This window comes from Larus michahellis, chromosome 4 (genome assembly GCF_964199755.1).
Source record: "Larus michahellis chromosome 4, bLarMic1.1, whole genome shotgun sequence".
Taxonomy (NCBI): domain Eukaryota; kingdom Metazoa; phylum Chordata; class Aves; order Charadriiformes; family Laridae; genus Larus; species Larus michahellis.
In genome coordinates, this window is record NC_133899.1 from 39,832,220 (window position 1) to 39,848,696 (window position 16,477).

Sequence of the window (16,477 nt, forward strand, 5' to 3'; positions counted from 1 at the left end):
TGTAAAAGTCTAGATTTTTCTCTATCAGTAACACCTCTTCCAGCAAAATCTAATTTTTAGTCATCATAGTTGTTAACTATACAACACATTTCCAGTGAAGGAATGAAGTTCCCTTGGCAGCAGAGGTCCAAACTTTGTCTTGCATTAGTTTTTATCCTTCCATATTAGCCAGTTACAGAAAACTGTTAGAGTTATCAGTCAGTTACATACACATTTGTTTAAGTGTTTTGTACTATATAAGGAAAAGATGAACAGCAATAGCATACACAATATCTTAACCACTTAAATCAAAATGTTTCTTACTATATTCAAGTGCAAGATCTTATCTATAAAGACAAATACCTCTTTGAATGTTTCTCATCTTTGTTAACCAAATTCACATTCATCTTTCCAAGAGATAACAGACTGCCTTTTTCTGAGTGATGACTGACCAAGACTGGTTCTGTCAAAGTTAAGCTAAGAGGTCATTCAAAAATATTCAAGTATTTCATCTGCAAAGCTTGGAACTGTAGGTTTCATTAGTATTTTGCTCTACTCAGTGATTAGATTGAATCTAGTGACCACAACATTAAGCTACACCTGCCAGCTTTTTTTCCTATGAAAAGGGAACATGGAGAATTATTGGAGTAAGCAGGAAAGTGGTCCCTTGCAGGACTTGTGAGACAGGTGTCACCATTATGCCCTATCAGAATCATAGCCTGTGGAAACGGCTGACTGAAGAACTTTTTGACTGAGGTAATGATGTTACTATAAGAACTGATGCCAGGAAAATTGTTTGTAGCTACAAATTTAACTAGATACAAATGGAAGTAATCTGTACACCTGACTGTAGTATGCTCTGGACTTGGGATGCTATTCTGGCCTCTGCCATCAAATTGTTCCATGATCCTCGTCAAGCAATTTTACTTTTTGTTACCCTATCTGTAAACAGGAAAGATACCATTTACTTCCCTCAAAGAAGGCTGCAGAAGAGGTAAACAAAGCTTTGTTGCTATTTGCTTTAGGACACATTCCAAGCAAAGAATCACAATCAGAGTAGGCGCGTTGTATGACAATCAAGATACCAAGGTAAACATGTACGTATGTAACTGACATGTTTCCTGTATATAGTAATATTTGTGCACATATTAACACACATATGTGTGTTCATGAAAATAATTACATGGATTAGCCAGTAGCCAGCTTAGAATTTTATTAAGTGCTTTGCAACCATCCTCACATTTAACATCAAGACTTGGCCCACTGTAGTTGGAGGAAATATCCCATCTTTCTTTAGGCAGCCAAAGAACATATTCACAAAGTTCTGGCCCCCTTGGCCCCGACAGGCCTTACTGTTACCTTAGATCCTGCCCTTGGTCACTTGCACATGACCAGAGCACATGGCTGGTGTCAAAGTGCAACCTCCCACCCCCCAGATAGTTGGGTTTGACCCCCGAAGAAATAGCAGTACCTTCACAGCTGGTTTGTTAATCGCATTATGGCATTCAATGTGCTGGCAATGAATAGGATTCCAGGCTGCAAAACCAAAACACAGCTGATTAATAAATGGAGAAAATACACTTACATTCTTTGTAATCACAAGATCCTCTTGTGCTAAGTACTATACAAATATGAGAGAAGACCTAGCCATTCCTCAGGAAACCTAATAATTACAATAAACAACCTAGAATATACATGCCTACTGATTTGTTTTGGATGCAATCATGAAATGAATCATGAACTCAGTGAAAAAGGGGAAAAAGTAACACACGCACATCCCTGCTGTAGACCCTTTCTGATCTCACCAATGCCTTGAATTCATTAATTATCCTTCCACTTCAGAAGCAGAATGGTAGGAGTAGCAGAGTAAATTCAGCAACATTCCCAAGCAAAAAGAAAAAACAGCCCATCCACAGAAGGAGCCTTAGCTTTGTAATGACAAGAAGTAAACAACAAAGGTATGTTCAAGTGGCATCACCTGGATGCTATAGAGAATGCCCTCAGGTCAAAGTGCCATGCAACTGCTGATAATACTCATCCCATTCTGCGATACACTAACAGAAAATCTTTATATAGGAAAATGATTCCAGTCTACCCAGTGCTGCTAACGGTTCAGATGGAATATCATACAGGTTTACAGACCTGCTTGCATGAAAGAAGTGATACGGAGCAGTACAAGAATGATTTATTAAAAAGTCAAGGAAATCTATCAATCCTGCAAGGGAAGGCTTTAGAGCAGATCAGACAAACATGTATCAGGAACATTCAGTATGTACTTGAGTTGGTCTAGGGGGTCTTCTATGGTCTCTTCCAATCCTTCTTTTTTTTTTTTTTTTAATTAAAGAGTTGCATTCTGGTCCAGAAATTTTAGAAGTGAAGAAAACATAACCCATATGACAGAGATTATTTGAAACAGGTTGAGACGGGCAAGCAGGAAAAGCAAGTAATGAACTGCTGCTGGACAGCCCCCACTGTAGAAGCACAATCCCATCAGTATCACTGGGGAGTCTCGTGGACAGAGGACTTTGTACCATCCGCCTACTCGGCTCCAGCTGCGTTGTTGGCTTTCTCATTTTCACCCTATAGTCAGCCTTGAGCACTTATCCATTATACTGACTGCACCTGACACCACCTGACTTTTTTTTTTTGACAGTAACAGCCAGATAAGGAGCCTTAGCAACAGCAGCAGCGATAGCAGCTGGCACAACAAAAGCAACCAAAGGAGTAATTGAAAGGAACATAAGCCAGAACCCTTGTGAGGCCAAGAAGGCAGTTTCACAGACCATTTGGAACGCTGTATTTATTTCTTCTCCTGTTCTGGTTTAGTTAGTACTGGGAGTAACAATATATTTAGTGACCACAATCACAGTTTTTATTTTTCATAACATCTTTTGAAAATACAGAGAAATGGATATTGTATATACTTAAGAAAGTACCAACTTATGGAACAAAATATTTCAAAACACATCGTAGAACTGTAAATATGTGATATTAACACACTCCTGATCATTTCCTTTATATTTATTTTGGCTTATACAAAACCAGCAGCACTGACCTGTGTACTGCAGTCCTCTGTACTCACTGATTGCCCCAGGGGGTTTCAAATTGGGCCAATAGTGAAATAACATTTGTACCGCTGGAGGTTTAACTTGAGATGGTCCATAGGCTATCACATATAGCAAATCCTAAGGAAAGACATGTACAAAATGTTTATTTTGCAAGATAACAAAACACAATTCAATACACATTACTTGCGTTCACAAAGATACATACGCACAAAAAATATATACATTTTGTGCCCTACCAAACATCCTTTGCATACTCTTACAAGTAGATTAGATGAATAACTTCAATATATTCACAACTGGCTTCTGAGTTTGATCAGAGCATCCAACAGCTACCACCCACCCCACATAGTACACTAACATATAGCAAATGAAGCCTCTGTCTAGCCAGCCCCTCATGAACTGAGATTGGTGGTTATTGAAATTTCTATTAATTGCAGCCACAACCATAGAATCATAGAATTGCCTATGTTGGAAGGGACCTTTCAGATCGAGTCCAACCATCAACATAACTCTGACAAAAAACATCACTAAATCATATCTCTAAGCACTACATCTACCTATCTTTTAAATACCTCCAGGGATGGTGCCTCAACCGCTTCCCTGGGCAGCCTGTTCCAATGCTTAATAACCCTTTCAGTGTAAAAATTTTTCCTAATATCCAGTCTACACCTCCCCTGGCACAACTTGAGGCTGCTTTCTCTTGTCCTATTGCCTGTTACTTGGGAGAAGAAACCAGTATTTACAAAATGGAGCTCTGCTCTATAAAACACAAAGCTGCTTCTGTAAACTAAAAGTTAGAGGGAACTCCCTCCCCATAATCCAGAAGGAGAATTGGGTATAAAGATCATTTATAACTTCTTGGCATACAGTCAGTTCAATTTTCAAGCCATCTGGTTTTCATTACTATCCAAATACAGTCATTTCCACAAAGCATGTATGATCATAAACTTACTTTCCATACTTCTTGCTTATATTTCATGAGGCATTCCAATAATTGGCAGTGATACACTGAGAAAGAAAAGACAGTATGGACATAATACTGAAATGGAAACTCAAGTTACAGAAGTGACGTAATTAGGTGATTGGCCTTGCTTAGTCCATCCTAAACTCTAAACCTCATTTAATTACTTCTTATTTTAAAGGGTTTGCTAAAGAATCATTCCCCTGAGAGTCATCACAAAAGATTAGAAACTAAATATTAGTAACTTGTTTCTGTCAAGGAATGCAGTAAGATGAGTATTATGAGTGTACAGCTTTTTACACAGCAACGGAGATCTTTTTCAAACACATCTAGTTTAAGAATACCTGCTAATTCACTTAAATTTTGTCCCTCTGGCACAATGTAAAGCTGTAAATGAGTATCTTGTCATTCACCTTGAGGCAGCAATGGAAGTCGCATGGAACAACACATTATTCCTAGGTATACCAAAGGCTATAGGAGCCACTCTGCATCAAACACACACAAGAGCCAAATGAACTACTTTACATGTCTGACTTCCCAAAAACCACAGGGCAAAATTTCCTCAGATGGCTGGAACATGGAATTCACAACAATAGAATGTTTCCTAAAAAAAAAAAAAACTAACTTGTGCTAGTAGCTTTCAAAAACGGTATGCTGCTTTTATTTACTACTGTGAACTACGTGAGCAAGATGCGACACTTCTCACACACATACTGCAGTGTGGGGTTCCTTCCCCCACACAATATCTACCCACCTGCATAAAGCAGGAGATACTTTATTATCATGTAATGTAACAGCTCCCTCAGGTTTAATTTTCTTTCAATTTGGTTATGATATCCCACTGATTTAACTGGGATTGTGCCACAGTGAGAGAGAATGGCCTTGTGTTTAGATACTTATAATTACATTTAAATTCATTATAATTGAGTCTGCAGCCAGCATTATCTGTCATCTTTAAAAAAAACAGTATCAGCTGTGAACTCGGTGGGATATGAATCATAGTATAAGACAAAGTGTTACTATGAATTTCTATAGTCGAAGTTAGTAGCGATTTCTCTCCAACACCGATGTTTTGTATCAACACTATTTTCTGATGTCAAACGAGTAGATCAGAGTCTCCAATCCTGGGCCCAATTCTGTTTCTTCATCACAATGAGATCTCTTACCTACATAATGATTACTTCAAGCATGATGCTCAGAAATTCCAGTTTTGACTAAAATCATTTATTTTTCATCCTGTGTTGGATGATGAGACAAATTTTTCCCATCATCTGAACTTTTCTGATTGGATTTGACACAGTACTTCATGACACAGTTTTAGAGAATGACAACATGTTGCATGTTTACACGTACCTGGGTTTGATGTGTACTGCATTGCAATCATTAGCATTGATGATGCAGACAGATTGACATGTGCTGGAACACCTTCTCTTTTTGAGGATCCCACTTAAAAGAAAAGGGGGAAAACAAAGAAAGAAAACATTTTCTATTGTATAACAAGGAAAATAAGGCGAGAACAGCATATAACTCATTTCAACTGATGCAAATAAGATTTCCAAAGTACCACATTGTTTAAAAAAAAAAAAAAAACACACCAAACAAAAAACCCTAAAAAATCCTACAAACATTCTGTATCAGAAGGGGTGAAATCCCTTTTCTGCTGGAAGATAAACATGACTAGGAATATTGATTCACAGAGCGCACACCTGGTTCTCCAGATCAGTAAGATTACATTCTCAGAGCCGCATTAGCCAGACAGTGATCTTCTCAGACACTCTCCTGCAGAACCCACAGACTGGTAAAAAGAATGTCACTTACATAGTCAAGTGCAGCCGAGGCTTGGATTGTAGGAAAGGCAAGGAGGAAGTGGAAGGCAAAGAAACAAGAAAAAATGGAAAGCCTGCTGTTGAGGTATACTGATGAAGGGTTGGGGCTGGTGGTAGGTGCTGGCTGCTGGTGTATGGCACAGATTACATTCCAGGGAGCACATGGTATGAGTTCAAGTTACAGCTACATACCAGAAAAATTAGTCCTCCTTGTTATGTGAACTATGCTAAGATAATGATAAATAGTAGCACTGAAATGCAGCTAAGCTGTTGTAACTTTGACCTCACACATGAAGTGACTAGAGTTCCTTCTGGTCTCCTACAAAGTGGTTACTATTAAATGGTACACTTGGAAAAACCCTGCAGAGTGTAGGTGTTAATTTGCTGAACTATAACATGGCAATACGGCTTTGAAGGCAACCTCCTACGCAGAGATATGGTGTGGATCTTCCCCATCCTCACTCACAGCACCTTCCCAAGCCTGGCTGCCAGGACCCAAATACCGATAGATGCACAGAACTGTAGCTACCCGTTCACTGAGATGCTTTCGTCCCTCCAATCTGGCTCTCCAGCTGCTTACACAATCTCTTGAATCCTCCCTTTCGATCTGAGTCAGAGCTGAACACTAGGGGAAGAAAAGGTTCTGCATTCGCCTTGCAAAGGGGCACTTCATTCCCAGTGGGGAAAGACTAGGACACCCATTAAAAGAGCACTCGTCTGGGAAGGAAGAAGGGAAGGGAAAACGGAATTTCTCTATCCAGTACTTCTCCACATGACCCAACATTATTATGGCTCTCTTCACTGCACTTCATTCATTCTTTTTTGAATCTCATCCACACACATAAGAGCCCCCAGATTATTACAGCAAGGTCTATTTGTATGGATTTAAATTGCAAAATACTCAGCAGCTCTAATCAAATGTGGCCATCAGCACAAAAGTAGGACACAGTACTAGAATCCAAATTTAATGAGCAGCAGACTGATTTCATACAGAGATCAAACCAAAACTGTTTGAGGAAAAAGGCAGCATGACAAAGGTTGGTCCCATGCTCTACATGAATGCAGTCTCTGCCAAGGGCAGTTGGGCAATAGTACATATTTAAGTAAAAACTAAGGATTTGGCTCAATCAGTTGTTTTGGAGAACAATTTTACAGATCTGAAGATGGACAGGAAAGGATAAGCCACCTACATCAGCTGTTCTTTAACAGGTAACAGTAATGGAAGAAAAAGGAGTTTTATGCAACATTCTGTTCTTAACCCAAAAAGGACCTACTGCACATATGCATTAAATATATCTTAGTAATTTTCATTTGCATACTGTTATTAGACCTGTCAAAGATAACAAAGAAAACATAATTGTAATGTCTTACAAGGGTAAACTGAGGTACAGAAAAGCTAAGGGATTTCTCCAAGATCACTGACTGGTAGAGCCAGAAAACGTACATCATAAACTTCTGTAAAATCTTAATTTCAAAACACTGGACCATGCTTCTTCCCATGTTCTAACAGCACCTTCTACATGCTGAAATGACATAGTGTTGATCTCTGTACAATGTTGTTATATTTTTCCATAAAGGACTGGAATACAGATAAGGACGAGACATTCTCTTAGAATCACGGGGTGACTGATGTCAGAAGAGACCTCTGAAGATCATCTTTGTACAACCCTCCTGCTCAAAGACAGGCCAACTAGACCAGGTACTCAGGTCTTTGTCCAGCTGTGTTTTGAGCATCTGCTAGGATAAAGAAGCTGCAACCCCTCTGGCAAACTGTTCCACTGTTTGATCACCCACAAAGTAAAAGGCTCGTTGGTTAAAACTGACTTTTAATATTGAGTCTAGCGCTTACATCTGCAGAACATGGTTATATTTCTCACTACTACTGAAATCCCACGAAGCTTTTTATCAGGTACACAGACAACCATTCCGAACACACCTCAGGATTCACATTCTGCAGGGAATATGACATTATGTAATTACGTGACACGTTTGCGGGGGTGGGGGGGGAAGAAAGCAAGAGATAAAAAGGCAGGCACTGTCAGATTCAGTCTTAACACTTATGGATAGGAGACATTACAGGAGCAGCTATTTAGTACAGAAGTTAAAGAGAAAATGCCAAGAAGAGAGGGAGGGAGAAAAACTGGAAATTCATCACAACATCTCTACATTAAGAAGAGTCATTCTTGTACATGCAGATTTAGTCCAGATGCAAAAATGATGCATGTTGCTATTGTATCTATGGTCCCAGGATCAGTTTGTCCATTGACTCTGTATTCAAAACTCCCACTGCTGGCACCAAAAGTTCTACAACTCTGACAACAGCATCTTTCTTAAAGAAGCTAAACTTCACCCTTTAAATTCAGGAAGAATTCACATAGTAACAGAGCATAATAAATAAATAAAAGTTATAGAATTATTTCCCTTCAAAAAATAGTCACATTGAATTATTTTACATATATACATACAATAGATTGATGTCCCACTACAATTCTATGACCAATCAAACTTTTGACTCCTACAGTCTGGTACTATTATAGCAGTGCACCACGTTTTCTGAGACATAACAATACTAGAATCAGTTTTACTTACATATAGCCATAGGCAGAAAAGATGTGCTGAGATACTCTATAATATCCTTGTGCAGAAATGGAGGAAAGGTAGCTAGTGTTGAAATCATTGTATAGGGTAAAGTACTCAAAATATCATCATTGAGAAAAGGAAGTAAGCATGTAGTAGTGTAAAAAATTGACTGCCCAAGATCTGTTGAATAAAATGAAATAAATACAGAATCATTATAATGGAAAAATAATTATGACTATGTACTTTTTACTTTACAAAACTATAAAAAATACTAATTTAAATTCAAGTTTTCTCTTCAAAGTAATCTGTGAAGTTAATCACTATAGATAAGAGACTTCACCCATTACTTTCAAGACCCTCCTAAAAGAGAGGTAAATGGCTGTTCAACAGTACTCAGAAGAGTTTGGAGGGAATACAAATACTACAGTAAAATCATTGATTAAAATCAATGTTGATTTTAATCACACAGTGATTAATATACAGCAGCCTGCATTTAAGCAGAGATGTAATTAGAATTTGATATGCACTTTGGTATTAAAAAGCCTGCTTCTGCAAAAAGCATTCTAGTCTTTATCAGCCATAGAAAAATAAGATTTTGATCTTAATTACCCTCAAGAGAGTTACAAAGTTCCCCCCCACAACAAGACTACAGGAAGCATCACTGTATTTTTCAAACATGTGATGGATCTCGTTTGCCACTGAGGCAAAAAATGGCCAAGGATTAAAAGGAAAAATATATTTATCAAGAATTTCCATACTTACTCTAATTAATTATATAATAACTCTTTGGAAGGGGTAATAAGAAATGTGCAACATTTCAAGATCCAAAGGGAAGGGATAGGTTATTGCGTATCTGGGCACTGTGGCATCTTTATACCCTCTTCCAAATGAGGAATTGAACTGAGGCCAAGAACCTTCTGAGAAAGGTTAGGGCACTCAATGAACCCCAAGTTTGAACTTGTTTGATGATCCCAACACATCAGGAGGCCTTTCCCCTGCACGAGAGGGGTTCTTTTTGTTACTCACTCTGTAACCTTTAGTATGTTACACAGGCCTTCAGTCTCATCTGTACAACTAGGATGATTTAAAACTGCCTCTGTAAAGTGCTCAGGGATCTGTTGCTGTAAACATCATGAGTCATAGTAAGAATTAAAATTAGCACTCCATTTCAGTGGTTCTGGCAAGTCTTCTATGCAAGGGTCTCCCATTAATGCTAGAGAGCATTTCACTCTTGCAATACGCAGTTACCAGCTAAGCCTTGAGAGTTTTGTATAATCCAATTGGACCAAAGCTCAGAACCGCCTAGCACACCAGTTGTACTTACCCAAACAACATTGATCGTTCTGATTAAAAAAAAAATATATATATATATTGCTTTTAATCAGATGCTAAACTGAGGGAAAAACAAATAACAAGTTGTATTGCAAAATTTAATTCTCTGTACACAGAACCACAGCAAATAGCAAGTGACCTCCCCTTGCCCCAAGTATGAGTCAACCAAATTATTCCTGGCAGATATTTATCTAAACTATTCTTAAAAGTTCACAAGACAGGTCACTACTTCTCCTGGCAATTCATCCTAATGTTTGACTATCTTTATAGGAAAAAGGTCTTTTTAAAAAAAAAAAAAAAAAAAAAATCCATTGCTGCAGTTCTTATCCTGATCAACTGTAACCACAAATAGTTTGATTTATTTTATTTCTCCTTGCAGCAGCCTTTACATATTTGTTTATGATAATCATGTCTCCCTTCCATTTTTCTGTAACCTAGACAAACCAAGTTCTTTCCGTTTTTCCTCACTGTTCACATTTCCTAGACCTCAAATCATCCTTGCTTTTTTTTCCTGGACTCCTCCCAAACGGTCCATGTCTTCCTTGAAGCCAGATGGACAAATCTGAAAATATTACTCCAGCTGAGGCCTTGTTAGGGATGTTAGAATGGTAATCAAAATGCTTAGGATGTCTCATACACAAAGCACCTGTTTACATATTGCTAGAATAATACTAATATATTAGTAAATTATGGTCTGTATCTCATCTAATGTAACATCTAGATCTCTGCGGTATGGTTTTCAAGCTAGTATTTCCCCCATTTCTTTTCTGCCTTTGATTTCTCCTGCTTAAACATAGTATTTTACATTTCTCCTTTGAAGATGTTTCGATTTGCCAAGGTTGTTTTAATTCTGATACCTTTCACACAAAGGACATCTTGACAACACCTGCAATTCAAAGTGTTCTCTCATTGTATCAGCCAAGTAAAAAAATTTAAATATTTAATAACACTAGACCCAGCACAGGCTCCTGTAAGATTCACACTTGGTATACCCTTCCAGCTGACAAGAGCCACTGGTAATTACTCCTGGAGTGTCTTCCTCACTTAAGTGGGGACCATATGTCCCAGATTGCCTATCAGGATGTCAAGTGACACAGCAACAGAAGTTTCACTGAGGACAAGAAAACCCCACCAGGAGAGCCATTGTGCTGCCATAAAAGAAATTATGTTTGCTCGATGTTATTTGTTCTTTACAGGTCTCCATTGCTTGTTAATTATCACCATGTTATCTGGAGGCTTTCAAGGCCAGGCTGGATGGGGCTTTGAGCAACCTGGTCTAGTGGGAGGTGTCCCTGCCCACGGCAGGGGAGTTAGAATTAGATGATCTTTAAGGTCCCTTCTAACCCAAACCATTCTATGATTCTATTTAGAAAAAGATTGTTTTGATAATTAACTCCACCATTTCCAGAAACTGAAGTTAAGTCGACGAGTCTATAATTTGCTAGCAGCCCTGCTCTTACATGATCATACCATTTCCTAGCGCAGTAGTGTTTGATTCAAAACATGCTGCTGCCAACACAAATGAAATTCAGCATTTAACAGAAACAATTTCATCCTAAAGAATTTCCGCAGTTTATCAGATTGACAACAATCTTTCTATACCGAACTATGTGAGTAATACACCCCGATACCATGGTGAAAATTAGTATTTGGCTTCTGTAACACAGGGAGAACACTGGGCTCCTGAATCCCAGTATGGAAAGCTACAGACTAACAAGCCAGACGTGTGCAGAACTTGAGGGAAAACAATATAAATACAATAGAGTCACAAAAAACCTTTGTGATTAACTGATTCAAAACACAAGAATATACGGCTTTTCTGTAAGTCAGACACAGATATTGCTATCTTTTTACCCAGGAACATTTTAAAACCATCTCAAATCACCATTACCACGTTTTTTCTTCAATTAAATGTATACTACATTCTGTTTAGAGATGGACCTTCACCAAAACACTCAATCTGCATATTCATTATAGGCCAGATATACATTTGCAAGCAATTTTTGCCCTTTTAAGAGAGCCACCCCAAAGAGACCGGTCTGAAGATATCCCAGCAGATTCAAATTCAAAATCCAGATTTTTTTAGACCCATCTGTATTATTTTTGTTACATACCATTGTATTTTAGTTACATACCACCAGCATATCACTAGAAATCAGACAACCTCAGAATTGAAACCCAAATCCAGAGTTAGCAAAAAAACATCTTTTATTTAAGAAAGTCAAACCAAACACTTGGATATAAACGCATCCCAGGAGATTTGAATTCCAGATACAGGTCAGTTTAGGCCCACCTCTTCAACTGCATTTATGCATCACTCATGGATTCACAGCACTGAAGTTAAGCGTACTGCAAGGGTTCAAGGGCCTGCTTACCATGTTGACCATGTTGTAGCAAGGGAACTAGATCCAGCAGTGTCACCAGTGTCACGTAAAGTCCTTGATAGTCCAAAGATGGGTAGTCTGATAACTGAGCATCACGACTTTGCTGGCCACGTTCAGATGGAGCATCTCGCAGGACGCTGTAAAGGAGGGAGCGAGTAACAGTAGGGTTGATGGAACTGACCTGTGGTCTTAGAGATGGGGTGAGTGGGAATGGCACAGGAAAAAGACACATGGTCATGGGCACTGTCAAATTGGAGGCATCTTGATTCTCCTTCTTCCCTGTGCGGGACAAAATGCTGTTGGGGGGACAAAGAAAAAAAAGAGACAACAAAGACACAAAGAACAGCACATTACATTGAAATGACACTATAAAACAAATAATAAAACACCAGATACATCCCACATAAGATGCAATCGCTACCGAAACCAGTGTGTCTACAAATCTAGCAACCATTTACTTTCATGCTTCAAGGTAAGAGAATTAAAAATTGTCATCTAGGAAAGTTTCATTGCATCTCATGTGTTATCTGGTTCATAAGGAGCAAAAATATAAAAATGCATGTTTCAGTGCCCTACCCATGTTTCACAGTTAAGAAAAATTCTGAGAATTAAAAGTGTTCGCTATGGAAAAACAGCTGTGTCAAAAGAGGCTGGTATTTTGCTCTGAGATTTTGAGAGATTTATTTTTTCCCCCCTATAATCTTTTGAACCAACTGACTGAAAACATGCAAAATATAGGTGTGGCACTTGCAGAAACATGTTTTAGCAAAGAATAAACATGTGTGTTTGTTAAGATAGTCTTAAAAATCACATGTTTATTGCATTAAAATAATGTCTGTATGTATTTTATGATACTGTTTCATGACCACTCAGTATCATTTGAGATAATGAAGTTTAAACAGGCACATGGATTTAGAAATAATATAATATTTCTAAAATGTTAACTAAACTACATTTGGAAAAGTTATAAAATAATATATAGTAGATGGTCTTTAGCATATGTTTGTGAGCTAATGGTAATGGTTGTTTATGTGTGTTTATAATTTTGCCCATGTTTAGGGAGGAAACACTTTACTTTATGAATACAAACACTCCTTGGGTAAATAGTTACCTTCAAAAATCTAAGGGCTAAGCAAGCAAGACCAATTACGTAACTGCAGATCAGACAGTATGTTACCATACATTCCTGCTGTTACTTACGTTATTATTCAACAAAACTCACTATAAACTAAAGGAGAGATAATTTCAAAAAATAAAAAGGATTTAGTGGGAATCAAAATAGAGGCTATACGTCAACCAGCTTGTTATGTCGTTTTAAGAATGTTGTACATGATTGTAAACATGTTAATCTAATTTATTAAAAAAAATAAACCCCACTATTTTAAATAGAAATAAATTTTTACTTAAGCAGTGTTATATTTTAGTTATCAGGCAATTATAGGGTTAGTTCATAACCTCCATATGTGCCTATAAAATATAATACATCTTTTAAATATATTAAACCACACACAATGCTTTTTTTTTTTTTAAAGCACATTTTGCACCTCTCAGTGGTTGGGATTTCCAAAAGCAGCTGCTGTTGATTTAACTGTGTTCCCAAAGTCAGTGTTAAAACTTATAAAATACAAGTCAGTGGCATTAAAGTTTCCACTGACTAATGAAAACAGAGTTATGTCAAGAGGGAGCACTCCTGGAAACCTCTGTCCTCTTTAACAATACAGAAATCCCTATTGTATTATCACCTTAGCACAGATATATCTTATCTCACAAGTCAATTCAACAATTTACACAAGCTAAACTCTTGCTAAGGTGCTTATAAGAGAAGTGTAATTTATTTGCCATATATATAAAACACTTTTACAAGTACAGTTCTATGCCAAGTGGCTACTATCATATCACATTTGCAGTCAGAGATGGCAGACATAGTCTGTTTTAAGAAATTACTTTTTTTTTTTTTCCTTTTTTATTGTGCCTTACATATTTGGCAGATTATTTTGGTTTCTGTTACCCAATGTCCAGTAAAACATGGTGACTGTCATGACAGTGTTTATGAAATTGTATCAGAAAATCACCTAAGATCTAGTATAACTTTAAAAAAAAATGATCAGAGAGTGCTGATTCCTTTTCATTTGCTTGATGTTCATTTGCCATACTTCGCAGCTCATGTTTAGAGACATAAAGGTACTAAATTATATTTCTTCTCTGTCTACCAACAGATGATACCAATTACCCATCCCTTTACTTGCCAACGCATCACTTCAAGCGCACTTATTTCCAGAAAGGATATTACTGTATTAATTAATCCTTGCTTTGGAAAGCGTAAGGCAGTGATGGAGAGCTTACACTACAGGCTTCCCTTCCTTTTAACACGTAGCTATGGCTCATCTATGGATAAGAGGCCAAAGCACACCATCTTGTACCTTGATCAGGGCATCCTTCTGTTCACTTCAGAAACAGCAATGAGGCTGTATCTAAATTCCAGCTGCAACCACACTAAATTTAGGAAAAAAAACCCAAACTTCCAGACCCAGGCTTTGCCTGACCCATATGTTTTAAAAGCAATAAACAAAAGTGTCAAAATTGAAAATCTAGGCAGTCCCCTAGGACCAAGATACAAGAATTGTGGTTTGCTCCTGTTTCTGCTCAAACCAAGTACTGAGAACCTGGAGCATCTGCAGATCATAACCCCACAACAAACTTGCTCTGTGACAAGTGACAAAACTACCAGGGCTTGTTTCAAGATTTGTACATCTTCACTGCAAATCTATCCCAAAATTACTGCCTTCCAGGAAAGGTTTCCTAAAATGCCTACAAGAGAACTGCATCTCGCCAAGGCAGCAAAACAAGCTTGACCATTAATTAGCCACCAGGCATTTATAACTAGTCTTTATGTGAAACATTTTACTTAGAAATACATATGGAGAATTTTCTCCAAGAAAATGTGAAAGAATGAGCTGTTCAGCAAGATGTTTATTAAATCTTAGATCATTCCTCAAATGAGGGAGAAAACACTGAAAATGAGCAGGGCATGAAACAAATTCATGCTGTAACGTAAAGAAATGCTTTTGCCCAAAGAGAAAATTAAGGAAGAACTAAATGAATCAATGTGCTATGCGTTGTGTATGGTGATTTTATGTGATGTTTGTTCATAGAAAAAAGGAATTTAATTTTTTTCAGCCATTCCACATCATTTCCCCCCCACCCTTGAGCTTGTGATTTATTGAGGCTATGTACAGAGCAAAGGAGGAAATTAATCCCTTGTGCAATCCAACTATCGCTAGCAGAATGACACCAGATATGAATGTGATCCAAAACCGTGGGTATGCCCCACGGAAAAGAACACAGTCAATGTGTTCATAACAAGGAAAGGTAAAAAGTATAATAAACAGTAAAAGCTACACCTTAGAACCTAGTCATCATATGGAATTTCTCTGACTAATCACTATTCCTCCATTATTCCTATGACTACCTAAGTTCACCAAGAAATGTTTGTCCTAAAATAATTCAGCTGCAAGGAGAGTACACATCAAACTCAGAACTATTTTTTTAAGGTTTTTAAAACAGTAGATGATCACAAGCAACCTATTCTGAAGACCAGACCCAAGATGTCCAGAAATCAATGGGCATTTTTGTTACTGTTTGATCAGTATTCTCTCAGCAGCTCAAATTCATTGCATATGCTCTGTCTCAAGCTAGATTATTCTCCACCATGTACTTCTATTATTCATGTTAAACCTTGCACAATGGAGTCTCAGTGTAGGAGGCAGAAAGAAGAATCAGCATGCAGAATATTTAAAGAAATTTCTGAACATGCTCTTCGGAAAGGTTCTTAACCAGTCTGTTTAGTTTTAGGGTAAATCTTGCAGAGATCTGCACACAGTAGGTGGGAGTTTCCTTCTTTCCGTCTGCCACACTAAATACAGGGTGTGTTTTGTTTTGCTTTTTTATCCAGCTTCTTTCTTAGTATTAGGAAACGTATAAACTTATACTGGTTCAATCATAGCACTCAGGCTTTGACCGACAGTTCAAATTCCCCAGTCATGGGAATTTAGAATGTGGATTTGACCCTGCTGAGCACCAGAACTCAGCACGCTTAAATTCAGATCCAAGTCCTGGCTTAAGTTTCTGGTGCCTTTTAGCTCCGAGGCTGAGCAGATCCCAGATCATGAAGGATAAAGCCATTTGTGCAAACCTGACTATCAGATACAAGTATCAGCTCTGCCCCATGAGGTTCAGCATTACCAACAACAGGATTTTGATTCAGTCCCATTCTGAACATGAAATAAAGAAACGGAGTTGCTCAATTGTGCAATTGCTGCCCCAATTTCTGATCTGATCTCATAGTTG

General features: G+C 37.8%; 1 protein-coding gene across 7 annotated transcripts in view; it reads right to left on the reverse strand.

The window, feature by feature from the left end:
• UNC79 (unc-79 homolog, NALCN channel complex subunit) overlaps positions 1-16,477 on the reverse strand; it is a 112,796-nt gene that overhangs the window by 89,271 nt on the left and 7,048 nt on the right. For 6 of the 7 annotated variants that reach the window (XM_074584141.1, XM_074584140.1, XM_074584136.1 and 3 more), the window contains exons 3-8: positions 12,122-12,426; positions 8,424-8,594; positions 5,362-5,454; positions 4,000-4,055; positions 3,035-3,164; positions 1,451-1,515 (exon numbers count right to left, since the gene is read on the reverse strand). In XM_074584141.1, coding sequence (XP_074440242.1) covers positions 1,451-1,515; positions 3,035-3,164; positions 4,000-4,055; positions 5,362-5,454; positions 8,424-8,594; positions 12,122-12,426 — 820 coding nt within the window. The remainder of the gene's footprint in view (positions 1-1,450; positions 1,516-3,034; positions 3,165-3,999; positions 4,056-5,361; positions 5,455-8,423; positions 8,595-12,121; positions 12,427-16,477) is intronic. The other variant, XM_074584139.1, reaches the window with a different exon arrangement.